Genomic DNA, 15,074 nt, shown 5'->3' with positions numbered 1-15,074 from the left:
CCCTTTCAGCTCTACAGTTCTATTATTCTGTGATTCTACATCATTGGTACCTGCCCTGAACTCATACAATGAGGCAGCCAAAAAAACCCAATAGGGCCACTTAAGCCTTTGGGAAAGCCATGTAAAATAGTGTACATAATTGCATGCTCGAGAGAAGAAATTGTCCTACTCCAGCCGCTGCCTTCTCAGTTACTGTGCTTAATCACAAGGTGTGTTTGGGTCTTTGTAGGATATAGTTAAGTATCTAGTGAAGGCGGTCTTCAGAGCAACATTTTAGGGTTGCTATAGCAGGTTCTCAGATACCTGGTAACTTCTCATGGTCACCTCTCACTGAGCCAGGTCTTCAGACCTCCTTTACCCTGAGCCTAAGAAAAGAAACATGCACACATATAAAATTATTACCTTCCCTGCTTTCCTGATCAGAAGATGACTTTCTCGTCAACATTCTTGAGAGGTGGGTGACGGATGCTTTTACCTTCTTCTTTAGACTTTGCTCCACCAACTCCACGGACTGAGATCTGACAAAGGGCTTGAAGAGCCCCACTTTGTCTTGTAAAGAGCTCCTCCGCTGTTTGGCCGGGTCTTCCAGGAGACCATAGATTTGTTGAGACCCAGCTGGTATGTTACCTTCTGAATCAGACCTATTTCCTAGCCGGGGTGCTTTGGCTTCTTTTGGCTCTACGTCCAACTCAGGTGGAGTTTTCTCTTCATCTCTGGGAGCTTCCTGTGCAGCCTCACCTTTCAAGTTATTATCCCTGGCACATATTTTTTTATCCTGATGTGCATGAGATTTCATTCCCGGTAGCAACTTTGCTTTTTCGCCCATAGGCAAACGTCTTTTGCTGGGTAGATTCTCGGGGGCTTTTCTGAAGCTGAGGAACTCAAATGGGAAGTACACAATGTCATAGAGTTCGTACAGGTTGAGAAAGGCAGGCTCTACTTCAGAGATGTCAAATTTTGCTGTCTTGCTATCAGGACGAGGCATGTCCTCTGAGAGGTCCTGAATCTGTACTAAGCGGATTTCGCACATTTGGTCACTTCTTTGGCTGTCACAGTAATAGGAGAATCTGTCCCCAAACCCAGAACTACCAAAATGAGATACCATGGGCATTTCTGCGCCTACATAACCCATGCCTTCAAAAGGGGGAGAGATCCTGGGTTTCTTGCCCATGGATGGTAGCACACTGAAATACTCTTCTTCTCCAGGATATATGATATCTGCTTCTGAGGGGTCTGCTAAGCCAATGCCCCCTTCTCTTTTTCCTCTCCGAACAAGGTATCTGGTGGCCGGTCTTACTGCTTGCCCAGGTGAGCCTGGGTAGAACACCTCCCTGGATGGAGAAATGTGTCTCCTGGATCCCTCTGGGTCAGAAACAGACTCTGCTAAAGCAGTCATCTCTTTTGACAGGCAAACCATCTCATCAACTAAGTACTCCAGGGCTTCAGCCTCTGTGTCACTATAAATAGCAGGTTTCTGATGATGAACATGTCCTCTGGTTCTTCCTTGTCCAATGGAATATGGGGTTTCCTTTTGAGTAGCCGGGATTTCTCCCCCAGAGGCGGAAAACGGCACAACTCTTGCTTGGAAGAAACCTGAAACAGATGGCCCTTGGTCTTTCTGGAATACAGACTCGTCCTCACTGGAAGCAAGTTGTGTACGATAAACGAGTTCTCGTTCTTCCGGTTCAGAGAGAGAAATTGGAATAGCTTTGCCTTGTGAAGCTGTTAAAATTTGCCTCTCTCCAGGAAAGGCATCAAGCTTTCTCTTTCCTGGGGCAAAATGTCTCTGCTGTAGACGTTTATGGTGTTCCCGCTCATGGATCAATGCTTGGGCGGTATCTGCTTGTTGAGAAGGCTTCCTCATCTCACCAGGAGCAGGAGCTGCTTTGCTGTGAATGAAGGACTTAGGAGGCTTTTGACTTTCTCCATGAGAGACTGATATAGAAGTAGGCAAAGTCTCTAAGCCAGCAGAAACATCACCTTCTCTAACAGGAACTTTCATCTCACTGTGCATGGGAGGTGTTTGGTATGAATGCTTAGGCTCAGCGTTTGAAACTGGGGCAGCTTTTGCTTGAGAAATAGCTAAACTAGCTGTGCCTTTGCCCTTTAATGCAGCTGATTTTGCCTGGCCAGGTGCTGATGGTTTCTGTGGTAGAATCTGCTGCTCTTTCCCTCCAGCTGCCTGCGAGCCCGGAAGACTTGAGCTTTTACTCTCCAGGAGAACTTCTGAAGGCTTCTGATGTAAAACCAAAGAGCCTTCCACCACTGGCATAGTCTGCAGGGCCCCTGGGCTTTTGCCCTTTGTCTTAACAACTTGCTGAATTTGCTGACCCTGAAGAGAAGGAACTTGAGGCAACTGGTCTCCACTTTTAAATGCCCCCTGAAGAACGGCAGGTCCTTCTTTGCCCTGGACAGAAGACAGCATTGTATTATCAGGGAGGCCTTTCCCCTTCCCACTGTCTTGGGAGACCAGTGGGGCTGTTTCTGGCGGAGTGACTCTCAAATCTGAGATCTCTCCCTTTGGAAGAATAGGAACCGTGTCCTTGCAAAGAGGAGCTTTGAATGTCTGAGGTAATAGCCTTTCCTCACTTTCACCCTTTGGGTGCTGAGCAGTTAAAACCAAGTCTTCCCTTCCTAGGGTAGATGTTCCCGGCTTTGTCGCAAGAGGTAGCCCTGGTTTCTGAAGCAGACCCTCCCCTTTTTCAGTTGAAATCAACGCCTTCTCCTGCTGCTGAGCAGCCAAAGACGAGCTGTGCGTCTCACCAAGTTGTGCGAATGGCACTTCACCCTTCACAATTTTCTTTGAGCCTTCCTTTGCAGAAGTCTTTTCTGAGGCCTTTTCGCTGCAAGCCTCAAAAGCACTGCCCTCGGGAATTAAGTCGCTCTCTTCTTCTTCAATGTATTGCTCCTCAGCAAAGCTTGTCGCTCTCATCTTGTAGTCATCCAGTGAACGGCTTCTGCTGGAAACTTGAAAAGTAACTCGCGGCGATTTCTGCGCAGTATCAAAAGAAGCCGATTTGGTCATCGGAGGACCAGCTCCGCCTTCTCTGCCCCACTCCGTTTCTTCATCCCCAGACAATCCTCCCTCTCCCAATTCGAACTGTTCTAGAAGGGGTTCACGGAGGCCACTTAAAGCTGATTTTGAATAACCGGCTTTCCTATACGTTCTCTTTGCTCTTTCTAAATGCTTCCTGTGCTCTTTGCCTGGTGATGAAGGCACATCGGCAAGACTCTCTGAAGGCTGGCTGTAGAAAGTACTTTTTATGACACTATGTCTGGGGACGCATCCAGGGGACCTTCCTGCTTCGGTGCTTTCAATTTCCCCTTCTCCGGGTACCAGTAAACCAGCTTTATCTTGCGAAGAAGCTGTGTCAAATGTTGGTCCCCGAGGCATTAATTCTTCACTTTCTTGGCGTGTTTGATCACCCTGTTGCCTCTTCGCTGAAGCCTGTTTAGGTCTTGTAAGCAGCAGTGGCAGCGAGGATTCAGAATTCTTAGCCTCTGCTATGAACTCCTGGTATTCTGGGTAATCCGATCCCTCAAGCACAGATAAGTGAAGTCCTGGCGTAGGGCCAAAGTGCCTTCTTCCTGTGGAGGCCGAAATCTCATTGTCTGAAGATGATCCACTGGTGCTCGATGAGCTGCTCTCTTCCAACAGGTGTCGGGAGATGCCAAGAGAGGTGGTCTTATGAGTTTTCTCCAGGATTTCTGGGATGGGTCTCATCACCAGCACAGATTTATAGCTCATAAGAGAACGCTGAGCAGTGGAATAAAACACAAGGCAAAGGGGTTAAAACAACTGAGAGGAGAAAACCAGTTAAGGCACAACAAGAGGCGCTAATGGATGCCCAGATGAGCTTCTTGGGAAACAGAATTTCTGATCAGTGCACATTAGCCTGCAGCAGTTTTAATGGGTGTGATGGTTCTAGGGGTTGCTCGTGCGTAAGTTGCCGCCACTCCTGGCTAGGTTACCTGGTTGAACCCTTTCTGTCTGGACAGCCTTTCACTTCATGGCTGTCTCAGTCGCTGGCAGAATCTGTCAATGGGCGTTTCTTGAACTTCTTCCAGCAAAGAAGTTCTTTGACGCCAAGTCTCTTCCTACCCTCCCTGCACGGAAGTCTTCTGCGCAGGGAGGGTGTGGGCAGCGGAGGACCCGTGCTCTCCCCGCTGGTCTCCAGCGAGAAGTCCTGGAGCCTCCTCTCCGATTCCCCCATCTGCCCCCCTTCTCCACTGGTGTTACGCTGATTTCCTTCCCCAGCAGATGGGCTGCCTCTCTCCCTACTGGGACCCTCTCCGGCATCCCTCTGGAGCCTTCCCTCCGCCTCTAGCTCCGATGGCAGTTTCCTGACAATGGGTTTGGTGTTTGCTTTGTAAATAAGGAAACTATATAGTGAACCCAATGGCAATGAAAGTCTGTTATTTGCAATCTCATATTGAGCCCCTTTTGCATATAATATTCTCTGATGGCTCCCCGTTTGTGGAATGCTCTCCCCCTAGAACGCTCACCTGGCAACTTCATTAGATATATTTAGGCGCTAGGAGAAAACGTTTCTTTTTAACCTAGCCATTGGCCGATTAACATTCTATGTCCTTTTAAATGTGCTTGGGGGAGGAGGGTTTTTGTTTTGTTTTTGTTTTTATTACATATTTTGTGTTCTCATTTTATATTTTTGTGTTGTGAACCACCCTGTGATCTCTGGATGACGAGCGGTATACAAATATAAAATAATAATAATGTGTTTTTAGGTGTGCAGCTAACATTTTTTAACATGTACTGCTAAAGTTGTATTGCGTAAATATGACAAATGGGCAGTTGAAAACACATACCACAGATTCTGGCGTATTAGGCAACTGGGAGTATAAGCTGCCAATTTGGGGGTTCATCTTATACACTTCGGCAGCTTCGCTGGGCAGCGGCAGTGGGCCGCGGGCTCCACGCCGGGAGGAAGCTGCCCAGCGATGCTAAGCCGGCTTTGCTGGGCGGCTTCCTCCTGGTTCGGAGTGGAGCGGAGCCCGCCGCCCAATGCAGCCATACCCGGCGTATAAGACGACCCCCAACTTTTCAACCTCTTTTTCGGGGTTAAAAAGTCGTCTTATACGCCAGAATCTACGGTATGTTAGAGAGAAAAACAGATCTCCTGAACTGCAGGTTCTGCAATTCTCTAGAAACTGAATAAGGAACAAAAACATGTTGAAGCACAGTCCAGTGTCTGGGCTGGAGCCTACTAACCTGCCATTTGCTTCGGGACACAAAAAATTTGAGCTGCTTTGTATCTATGAAGTGAGCTTCTTCTAGTGGGAGGTTATGCTGTAAAGGGGAGGGAAGGAATAAATTAACATAAATATAAACATTAAAATGTCAATTTAAAAAGAACCTGGCATCACGTGTTTCAGAGAAGTGACTTTCATTTGCCAGAAAACACTAGCACTGATGGTTAAGGGTGCATCTATTGAATGGGGAACTTATGAGGGCTTACCATAAACCATGTGTGGGAGAGACACTCCATAGCACTAGGCCTTGCCCTGGGAAGAAAGAAAAACAGGTTTTAGTTTGTGTGTCATGGTATGGTCCTGTCTACCAACAATATTTTCCAATATGCTAAACAGCCAAGAATCCTGGTTTGCTTAGATGAATTGTTCTAGTGTGGCAGCTGGTGAGCCTAACTGTGCTACTCTGCAGCTACTTGTTGTGTCTGAATGGCTATGATTCTAAGAACTGACACACACACACCCTTGAATTATATCACTGGGGGGGGGGGCGCCGCTAGGGGCGCCTTGGAAGATGGCCAACAATACCATCTCTCCAGCTCACACGAGGTAATTAAGGGGCTGATATGGGAGTAAATCAGTCTCCCAAAATTCTTCCCAGTGGAAGGGAAGATGCAGCCTCGTCCGCGGTTGCCCATAAATCACCCCCGAGTTCAAAAGAAGGAGGGGGTGAGGGCACTGGACGGAAAGCCCTCGAGCGAGCTCGGATCTCCCTGACGCCGTCTCTGAGAGCAAATCTAGTTGCAATACTTAAGATAAAAAACTGGATATAAAAGTTATTGCACATGCTTTGAGTGAAGAAAAGGGTATGTTAGCTGCTAATTAAGCCTGCCACTGAGACGTTAAGAGTGATGGAATGGAATGGACAGAAGATACATCAAAGAATAACATCTATTCATCATCTATGTTGAAACGGAATGGAAGGGGGGGGGGACTTTTTCTTTTTTTTATTACGATATACCTAACAATCCCCACCCCCAGAAGAATCATCATACAACTTATAGCAAGTGAGACTGGAAAATAAACTGTGTGGAAATAAAATTATCAACTAAAGCCTTTGTTTTGGAAAGATTTGGAAAGAAAATAAAAGGCTCTCTTGTGACGCAGTTTTTAATCGGGATCCACCATTATGAGACAGATTATGTTGCGAGATTAATAGTCAGAGGGGGAGGCGAGCCATTGCTCTGTTATCATGATTGTATTCTAAGTTCGACTTGGCAAATCCTCCCCTGGAAAGACTGATTTATGGTGCAACCTGTCTGGGAAAATTAATGAGCAGACACTTAGATTTTATTTCATCGGAACTGAGAAAGGTGGTGTCTGCCACCCGAGCAGGACTTTTGGATCAAGGTGTGAAGATTTATTGCAAACAAAAGACTTACCAGCTTTTTAAAAAAAAGTTCACAGAGAAGCATAACAATGCTTACTTTAACTCTCCTGTGGAAACAACTCAGACGCTATTAAGAAGAAAAAGGACAACAACAGGAAGATCCAAAGATGGGACTGGTGAACACTAAAAGCAGCAGAAATATGAGATGACTGGACCCTTACTGAACTCAAAGCATGGGAACCCCTCCCCCCAAAAAAATTATAATTTGGCAAAATATTTGGACTTTATGATATGTATTGGTATAATTTGGAATAATTAATGTGATATGATTGGATTGTTAAATGGAAAACTTAATAAAAAATATTTTTTTAAAAAAAGAATTATGTCTCTGGGAAAATTTAAAAGAATACTCACTCTGGAGACGGTTGCAGTATCGTTCTGATAAAATCCTGTGCTTCTTTGCTCAGATGCACAAAATCAGGAATATCCCATGAAACTGTTCCATTCTGAATATTTAGGAGGGTTGCTCTGTCATTTTCCCCAGCAAATGGAGACTTGCATGTCAAGCTAATTGTTTGAAATGAAATATAGACATTTTAAACATTGATCCCCACCTTACGGGTAATAACAACAGAGGAGAAACAGTACAGCCCTGATCCACAGATTTGTACATGTGTGTATGTATCACCCTTGTATTTAATCCCCTTTGCGGTTAAAAATCAAACTTCCTTGATGAACTAGAAACACTCTGGGACCTTCGTTGACTTTGGAATTCATTTATGTTCACAGTGGCCAGATAGGACACAGGTCATGCCACATCAAAACAACACAAAAAACAAGGCTTTTGTCACCCACCATCTTGGATTTCAATGAAACTTGGTGTACACCCTTCCCTTATGGTTGAAAGAAACTCCCTTAATTTTTTTCCCTCTATCTCAAACGGTTTTAATTTTATAGCACTTCAAAGTTTCGTGAAATTTGCGTTTCTGTCCCTCTTGAGAACCTCAGCCTTGTGTACATTTCCCCCACTCCATAACCAATGATCAGATCTCTTTGAAATTTTACACAGAGCTCAATAACATGATGAGGATTTCTGCTGGCCTAGCCATGATGATTCTTGAGCAATACCATTTCCTCATATGCTTGGTATTGTAGAACTCCCACAGACAATAACTGGCAGAAGATACGTCTTTCCCAACGAGTGTATGGCGTTGATGAAAGAAAAAATGAAAAACTTACAGGTGATACTGAGGCTACACCTGTAGAGGTTTCTTTCTACCATAAGGGAAGGGTGTACACCAAGTTTCATCAAAATCCAAGATGGTGGGTGACATGACCACGCTGAACTGACATGGAATGACCCACATAACCACAGGTTAGGTACCAACAAACCATCCAAATATGATGTTGCTCACATAGTATAGGATTCAATTCTGGGTCACTTATTTTCAGCATAAAAGTATCCAGAATTTTTAGCTAGCTTTTCAATTCCCAACTACTTATTTATAAATAAAGAAAATAAAAAGAAACAAAAGTGTCATTTTCACTGCTTCAAGTTCCAACTAATCACAATGACTTAATTTTCACCCACCTTCCAATACCAGATTGTATGTTTAGTTCTGAAATAATTAATTTTTGCAATATTGCTTGTGTCCAGACACCAATTTTATTCCAAGATACCTGACTAGGTTCCTAGATGAATTTATATTAAAATTCAATTCTATATTCCTTTAATAAAGAAGATCACTTAATGGTAACAAGCTCTGACTTTGGCCAATTTATTTTATATTCTGATATAAGACCATATTTTTCTATACTATTCTATACTATCAAAGATGTATCTGCATATAATGCTATTTTAATTTGAAGTGCTTACCTTAAATAGCAAATAACACCAACAGGCCTGAAAGGGGGGGGGGGGAAGGTGTGTATTAGCAAAAGATTTTCATTTGCATAAAATATGTGTCGACAATTTCATTATGTTAATGTGGTGATCATCTAAATGACCATCTGGGTTGAACCTGCAGCAATCACATTAATGGTTGACCTGACAACAGCTATGTCACGATCTTAGAACTTTCTTGATAACAAATCCAATACATATGGGTTGAGCCAATAATTTGGGACACAACCATGAATGTAATGTAGGTCCAGAAACAGCTTGGCAAGCCGTACAGAAGCCCTTTAAGGAATTCAGACAGTATATTATTGAGATGAGGCTGGCATATGAAGAACGGTGTTGTTTGACATGGGTGGGCGGTTTCACAGCGAAATCCTTATTTTGCTTATTTTCTTATTTTGGAGGGTGGGTGGACTCCAGCCCCCTGGTCACTCTGATTGCCTCTTTCTTCAATTTCCCCACTTCTGCGCATGCTTCCTGGATGCAGAAACCAGACATGGGCACAATATTCCAAGTGTGGTTGCATCTCAGGAAACATTGCCCTGAATAGGCTTAGCTTGCCCTTCCCTTCCTAACTGGCCAGGATCACCATGGTGACCAGTACAGGGGTACCTCAGGTCCAGAAATGAATTTGTTCTGGAGGTCCGTTCTCAACTTGAAACTGTTCTTAACCTGAGGTACCACTTTAGCTAATGGGGCCTCCCGCTGCCGCCGTGCGATTTCTGTTCTCATCCTGAAGCAAAGTTCTTAACCCAAGGTACTATTTAGGGGTTAGTGAAGTCTGTAACCTGAAGCGTCTGTAACCTGAAGCATCTGTAAACCCGAGGTACCACTGTACAGGAAACTTCGCCCTCCATCTAGATTAGCTTTGTTTGCCCTCAGTGACATCAACATGTGGCCCAGTCTACAAAGCCCCATCACATCTCCCTAGTCCCCATCTATCTGGCTAGGAGCATGTACTGAAGGGGATGGAACATTTAAGCAAGGAGAATTAAATGTCACTAAAATAGCAACAGATTCAGGAAGTGACTTCAACAGTCATGGCAAATGTTGGATGCTTTCTGGCATAGAATTTTTTTCAGGGAATACTCTGGACTCCCTCAAGACACAACTTTCACCTCTAAGACCTAAGGAGTCTTCACAGACTGACAGCACCCTGTTCTTTCTTCTACCCCACTGTGCTGGTCCTAGTAGCCAGGAGAAGCCCAAGAGAGCCAGTGTGGTGTAGTGGTTAAGAGCGGTGGACTCATAATCTGGTGAACCGGGTTTGATTCCCTGCTCCTCCACATGCAGCTGCTGGGTGACCTTGGGCTAGTCACACTTCTCTGAAGTCTCTCAGCCTCACTCACCTCACAGAGTGTTTGTTGTGGGGGAGGAAGGGAAAGGAGAATGTTAGTCGCTTTGAGACTCCTTAGGGTAGTGATAAAGCGGGGTATCAAATCCAAACTCCTCCTCTTCTTCTTCAAGGGCCAACTGCAACCTGCTCCGTCATACAGAAAAATCCATGCTCTTGACCTAAGCCAAACAACCGCTTTCCCTTTGGGATTCAGAGTTTGCCCGTCTCTTGTGCCCTACCTGCTATGCTGTCTCTTGTCCAAGGTGCCTTATTCTAAGAAACCATTCTCACCCAGCAGAAACAAAACGTAGAAGCAGAATGAGCCCCACCCCTACAATCTGCCCAATAACAGGCAGGGTCCTTAGACAACTCCACCCTCCTCTGCCCACCACCAGCACAGCCAAGCACCGGGAGTTTCAGGCAACTCAATGAGCCTGGTTGCTACAAATCAGACACGGTACCACTTAAACTAGAACAGCCATTTTGTTGTCTCAGGTCTGCTCCATGAGGCAAGAGACAGGGCCTAATTTTTTTTTACACCAGAGGAGCATATACAAGCGGGGAGGGCTGAGCTCTCTCTGTTCCTTGGCCTTACTCTGTGCCTTCAGTCACCTTCCTGGTACCAGAGCCAGGCTAGAAGAAAAAGTGCCTGAGGTGCTTGAGTGTGAGGTGAGAGAAAGTTCAGTTCTCCTCATCCACACAAGCCTCTTTGGGGAAGGGGGGATAACTAGATGCAACTAGATAATGCAAGTGCAGCAATCTGAACATTTGACAGTGCTATAAAAATGCTCAATGGCTGCTAGTCATTCCACTACCTCCAGTTTGTTCTTCAACTGCCTTAGAGCCCTACATATATTTCCATTTAAAAGCAAGCAAACAAAGAAACAGCCCAAGGGGGAAAATATATTTTACCAGATGTCAGATGCTGTCGATACGGGTGACTGGGAGAGAATTTCAGGTGAGACAAATTCCGGAGACCCATATTTACTGTACTGAGGCTCAGATGGGTTTATCTTTTGAGCGAATCCAAAATCACAGATCTTAATGTCATCTCTGTCGTCATAAACCATCAAGATGTTTGCAGGCTGTTGAAGAAGAGAAGAGTGTTTTATGCAGAGGAGTCTAGGAGATACCACCTGTAAACCAAGCAAGGATCCTCCCTCTTGTGGTATCAACCCATACTTGAAAGAGCACCCCAAATGACTTCCTGTTCTGACCCTAGTCTTCAGCTGAGTGGGGTCCCATCCTTCTTAAGATGAGCCAATGGCCCTGCCCAGCTGCAGGAATTCTGAGGTGTCAGCAGGCTTCCAGGAATAAGCCCCCCAACAATGATAGAGTGGGATCTCAGTTAGCATGGGGTGAGGCTCTGTGTGTGTTTCCTTAGAGGTGTCTTAGAGGTGTGTAGTCCAGGGAATCTGAAACTCTTGGCTGAACCTCCGGAATACAAGGAAGGAGGGTGTGGAGAGGCCCTGAACCCCTGGGATCTCACTCATAGGAATAAGGGAATACAGTTATACCGTGGGTTACAGACGCTTCAAGTTGTGTTTTTTCGGGTTACGGACCCGCCAAAATCCGGAAGTACCAGAACGGGTTACTTCTGGGTTTCCGGATTTCGCCCATGTGCAGAAGCACCGAATTGCAACCTGCACGTGCGCAGATGTGCCGCTGCGGGTTGTGAATGTGCATCCTGCATGGATCACGTTTGCAACCCAAGCGTCCACTGTATGCCTTATACTGAGGTTTAGGTCGTTGGTCCATCTAGCGGAGAATCAACTGCATGGATTGGCAGCAGCTCTCCAGAGTTTCATTCTTCTGCAGCCCTCCCTGGAGATGCCAGGAACTGAATCTGAGACCTTTTGCATGAAGAGCAGGTGCCCTCTCACTGAATTACGGTCCTTCTCCTCCCTGCCTACCCTTCAGGCCCTTGGCAGAACCCAAGGACTTTATCCTGCCTTTGCAGCTTCTGGGAAAATATCAAACCCAAATGTTATAATGTGCTTGTTTTTCAGCGGGAATCTACAGGTGAAACTCGGAAAATTAGAATATCATGGAAAAGTTCATTTATTTCAGTAATTCAACTTAAAAGGTGAAACTAACATATGAGATAGACTCATGACATGCAAAGTGAGATATGTCAAGCCTTTATTTGTTATAATTGTGATATTTATAGCGTACAGCTGATGAAAACCCCAAATTAACAATCTCAGAAAATTAGAATATTAAATGAAATCAGCAAAACAAGGACTGCAAATAGAGCAATATTGGACCTCTGAGAAGTAGAAGCGTGTTTCACCTGTATACGCAGAGCAGAGAATCCCCACACAGGTCAAAATAACCAATATCCAAACTTGGCTTCATAGAAAACTTCCCAGATTCTCCGAAGCAATTCATAAATGATGCAGCAAACTGAACATGCAGCTCTTTTTAAACGTTACCTTAATATCCAAATGAAGCACTTTGTTCTTATGGAGATATTCAATCCCTTCTAAAAGTTGTCTGAAGTAGAACTTGACCTGTAAGTGGGAGAGAGGGGAAAATATATGGTTATCAGTGGATTTATCCAGATGCCACAAGTATATCTCTGATTTCAGAACTGTTGTGGGATACGACAATAGTATCTTGACTAAAAACCCTACATCCCTCCCAAAAGAAACTCAAGGAAGGAGCATCACCTCTGCTTCAGTCACCACATTCTTCTTGAACAACCGGTCCAAAAGTTCTTCATTGGAGCATCTAACACATTAAGGAACACAACATCCTTTTTGTTATGGAGCAATAAAAAGCAACTGATCAATTATTCTCTGGCCCCAAACATCTCTTAAGTTTCTAGTACAAATATACCGTATTTTCCGCTCTATAAGACACACCAGACCACAAGACGGACCTAGTTTTTGGAGGAGGAAAACAAGAAAAAAAAAATTCTGAATCTCAGAAGCCAGAACAGCAAGAGGGATGACTGTGCAGTGAAAGCAGCAATCCCTCTTGCTGTTCTGGCTTCTGGGATAGCTGCAGAGCCTGCATTCGCTCCATAAGACGCACACACATCTCCCCTTACTTTTTAAGAGGGAAAAAGTGAGTCTTATAGAGCAAAAAATACGGTACTTATTTTGTGTGTGTGTGTGTGTGTGTGTGTGTGTGAGAGAGAGAGAGAGAGAGAGAGAGAGAGGTGTCAATGGAATTATTATGCTATTAACCTACAAATAATGTGTAGCTGATAACAGAACAATTCTAGAAATAATTAGTGGGTGGGAATTAATCATAATTATAATCATAATAATTTATTTTTTGTACCCCACCCATCTGACTGGGTCGCCCCATCCATGCTGAGCAGCTTCCAACAGAATAAACGGAAACACAACAACAAAAACAACAGAACAGAACATGATACATTAAAAGCGTACAGAACTGCTTCCAGACGTCTATAGGTAAAGGTAAAGGTACCCCTGCCCGTACGGGCCAGTCTTGACAGACTCTGGGGTTGTGCGCCCATCTCACTTAAGAGGCCGGGGGCCAGCGCTGTCCGGAGACACTTCCGGGTCACGTGGCCAGCGTGACATCGCTGCTCTGGCGAGCCAGAGCCGCACACGGAAACGCCGTTTACCTTCCCGCTGGTAAGCGGTCCCTATTTATCTACTTGCACCCGGAGGTGCTTTCGAACTGCTAGGTTGGCAGGCGCTGGGACCGAGCAACGGGAGCGCACCCCGCCGCAGGGATTCGAACCGCCGACCTTTTGATCGGCAAGTCCTAGTCGCTGAGGCTTTAACCCACAGCGCCACCTGCGTCCCTCCAGACGTCTATAGAAGGTGTCATATAATTATTTATCTCTTTGACATCTGACGGGAGCGCATTCCACAGGGTGGGCGCCACTACCGAGAAGGCCCTCTGCCTGGTTCCCTGTAACCTCACTTCTTGCAGTGAGGGAACTGCCAGAAGGCCCTCGGAGGTGGACCTCGGTGTCTGGGTTGAACGATGGGGGTGGAGACGCTCCTTCAGGTATACAGGGCCAAAGCCGTTTAGGGCTTGAAAGGTCAACACCAACACGTTGAAATGTGCTTGGAAATGTACTGGGAGCCAAGTCGTTTATTGTTAGAATATTGCTAAGGTTGTTTTACTGTTTATGAGGCTGATGTGTTGTTTTCATTCTTCCATAAGTTTTATGTTATATGAAATATTATATGACTCCCACCTTTTTTCTGTGGCACCATGTATGTGCAGACTACATGTGCTAACTGCGGGATTGTGAAGGGTCACGGTGCCTGGTCACAATGCCACCTACCCAATTGAGGGGTAAGCAGACTTCTCAAATAAAAACACCTCAGAGGGAGTATGAAATGTAATCTGAAGCCTCAAAATCACAACTTAGCACAGAGTTCTGTTCTATCATCTCTAGCTTGAACTGGAATAGTTGTTTGTTTGTTTGTTTTTTTAAAAAAAACAACCACCACAATACATATCAATGCTGGAAGTTTGCATTATCTGCTACACATTATTTGTGAATGTTCACTGCAAATAACATAACTGCCACGGTCTCTACCTCCTGCAATTTCATTTCACTTTGACACCAACACATGTGCTTATAGTACCATACATGTGATGCAAAGGATTCTTCCATAATAAATGTGTTAGTTTCTAAGTTGCCTTGCTTAAAAATAATTAATTAATTAGTAATGCTTAAAAAAACAAGTAAACAATGCCAAAGCATATTTGGCAATGACACAAATGTTCTGTGCATTTTTTGTTTTGATTCTTGGTTTGACGTTCAGGTTTACAGTGGTGCCCTGCAAGACGAACGCCTCGCAAGACGGAAAACCCGCTAGACGAAAGGGTTTTCCGTTTTGGAGGCGCTTCGCAAAACGAATTTCCCTATGGGCTTGCTTCACAAGACGAAAATGTCTTGGGAGTTCCTGCGGGGGTTTTTCCCTTCCCCCTTTTTCTAAGCCACTAAGCCGCTTATCAGCTGATCCGCTAAGCCGCTAAGCCGCTAAAAGCCGTCTAACCATAAGCCGCTAATAGCGCTAATCCGCTAAGCTGTCAATGGGCTTGCTTCTCAAGACGAAAAAACCGCTAGGCGAAGAGAACCGCGGAACGGATTAATTTCGTCTTGCGAGGCACCATTGTATTACACTGTCTTCAAAACCTGGACCAGTGCTGAACACCAGCTCTCTTCATCATCTTACACAACCACAAGCAGGGTTAACATACATTCCCCCTCCAGGATTCAGCAAAAAGAAAAAGAAAAA

General features: G+C 44.9%; 1 protein-coding gene and 1 long non-coding RNA gene across 51 annotated transcripts in view; one reads left to right on the top strand and one right to left on the bottom strand.

The window, feature by feature from the left end:
• Positions 1-15,074, bottom strand: part of OBSCN (obscurin, cytoskeletal calmodulin and titin-interacting RhoGEF) — a 265,894-nt gene that overhangs the window by 34,464 nt on the left and 216,356 nt on the right. For all 50 annotated transcript variants that reach the window (XM_083703814.1, XM_083703862.1, XM_083703817.1 and 47 more), the window contains 8 exons: positions 12,507-12,567; positions 12,270-12,347; positions 10,747-10,919; positions 8,475-8,501; positions 7,013-7,165; positions 5,478-5,523; positions 5,231-5,308; positions 403-3,757 (listed from right to left, as the gene is read on the bottom strand). In XM_083703814.1, coding sequence (XP_083559940.1) covers positions 403-3,757; positions 5,231-5,308; positions 5,478-5,523; positions 7,013-7,165; positions 8,475-8,501; positions 10,747-10,919; positions 12,270-12,347; positions 12,507-12,567 — 3,971 coding nt within the window. The remainder of the gene's footprint in view (positions 1-402; positions 3,758-5,230; positions 5,309-5,477; positions 5,524-7,012; positions 7,166-8,474; positions 8,502-10,746; positions 10,920-12,269; positions 12,348-12,506; positions 12,568-15,074) is intronic.
• On the top strand, positions 13,154-15,057 carry LOC310827915. Its single transcript, XR_014556556.1, has 3 exons — positions 13,154-13,259; positions 13,635-14,591; positions 14,943-15,057. It is a non-coding gene; the product is annotated as an uncharacterized lncRNA (long non-coding RNA).

Source organism: Podarcis gaigeae, assembly GCF_964106915.1.
Source record: "Podarcis gaigeae genome assembly, chromosome: 12".
Taxonomy (NCBI): Eukaryota; Metazoa; Chordata; class Lepidosauria; order Squamata; family Lacertidae; genus Podarcis; species Podarcis gaigeae.
The sequence above is the reverse complement of the archived record's forward strand: the minus strand, read 5'-3'. Positions and strand labels throughout refer to the sequence as shown.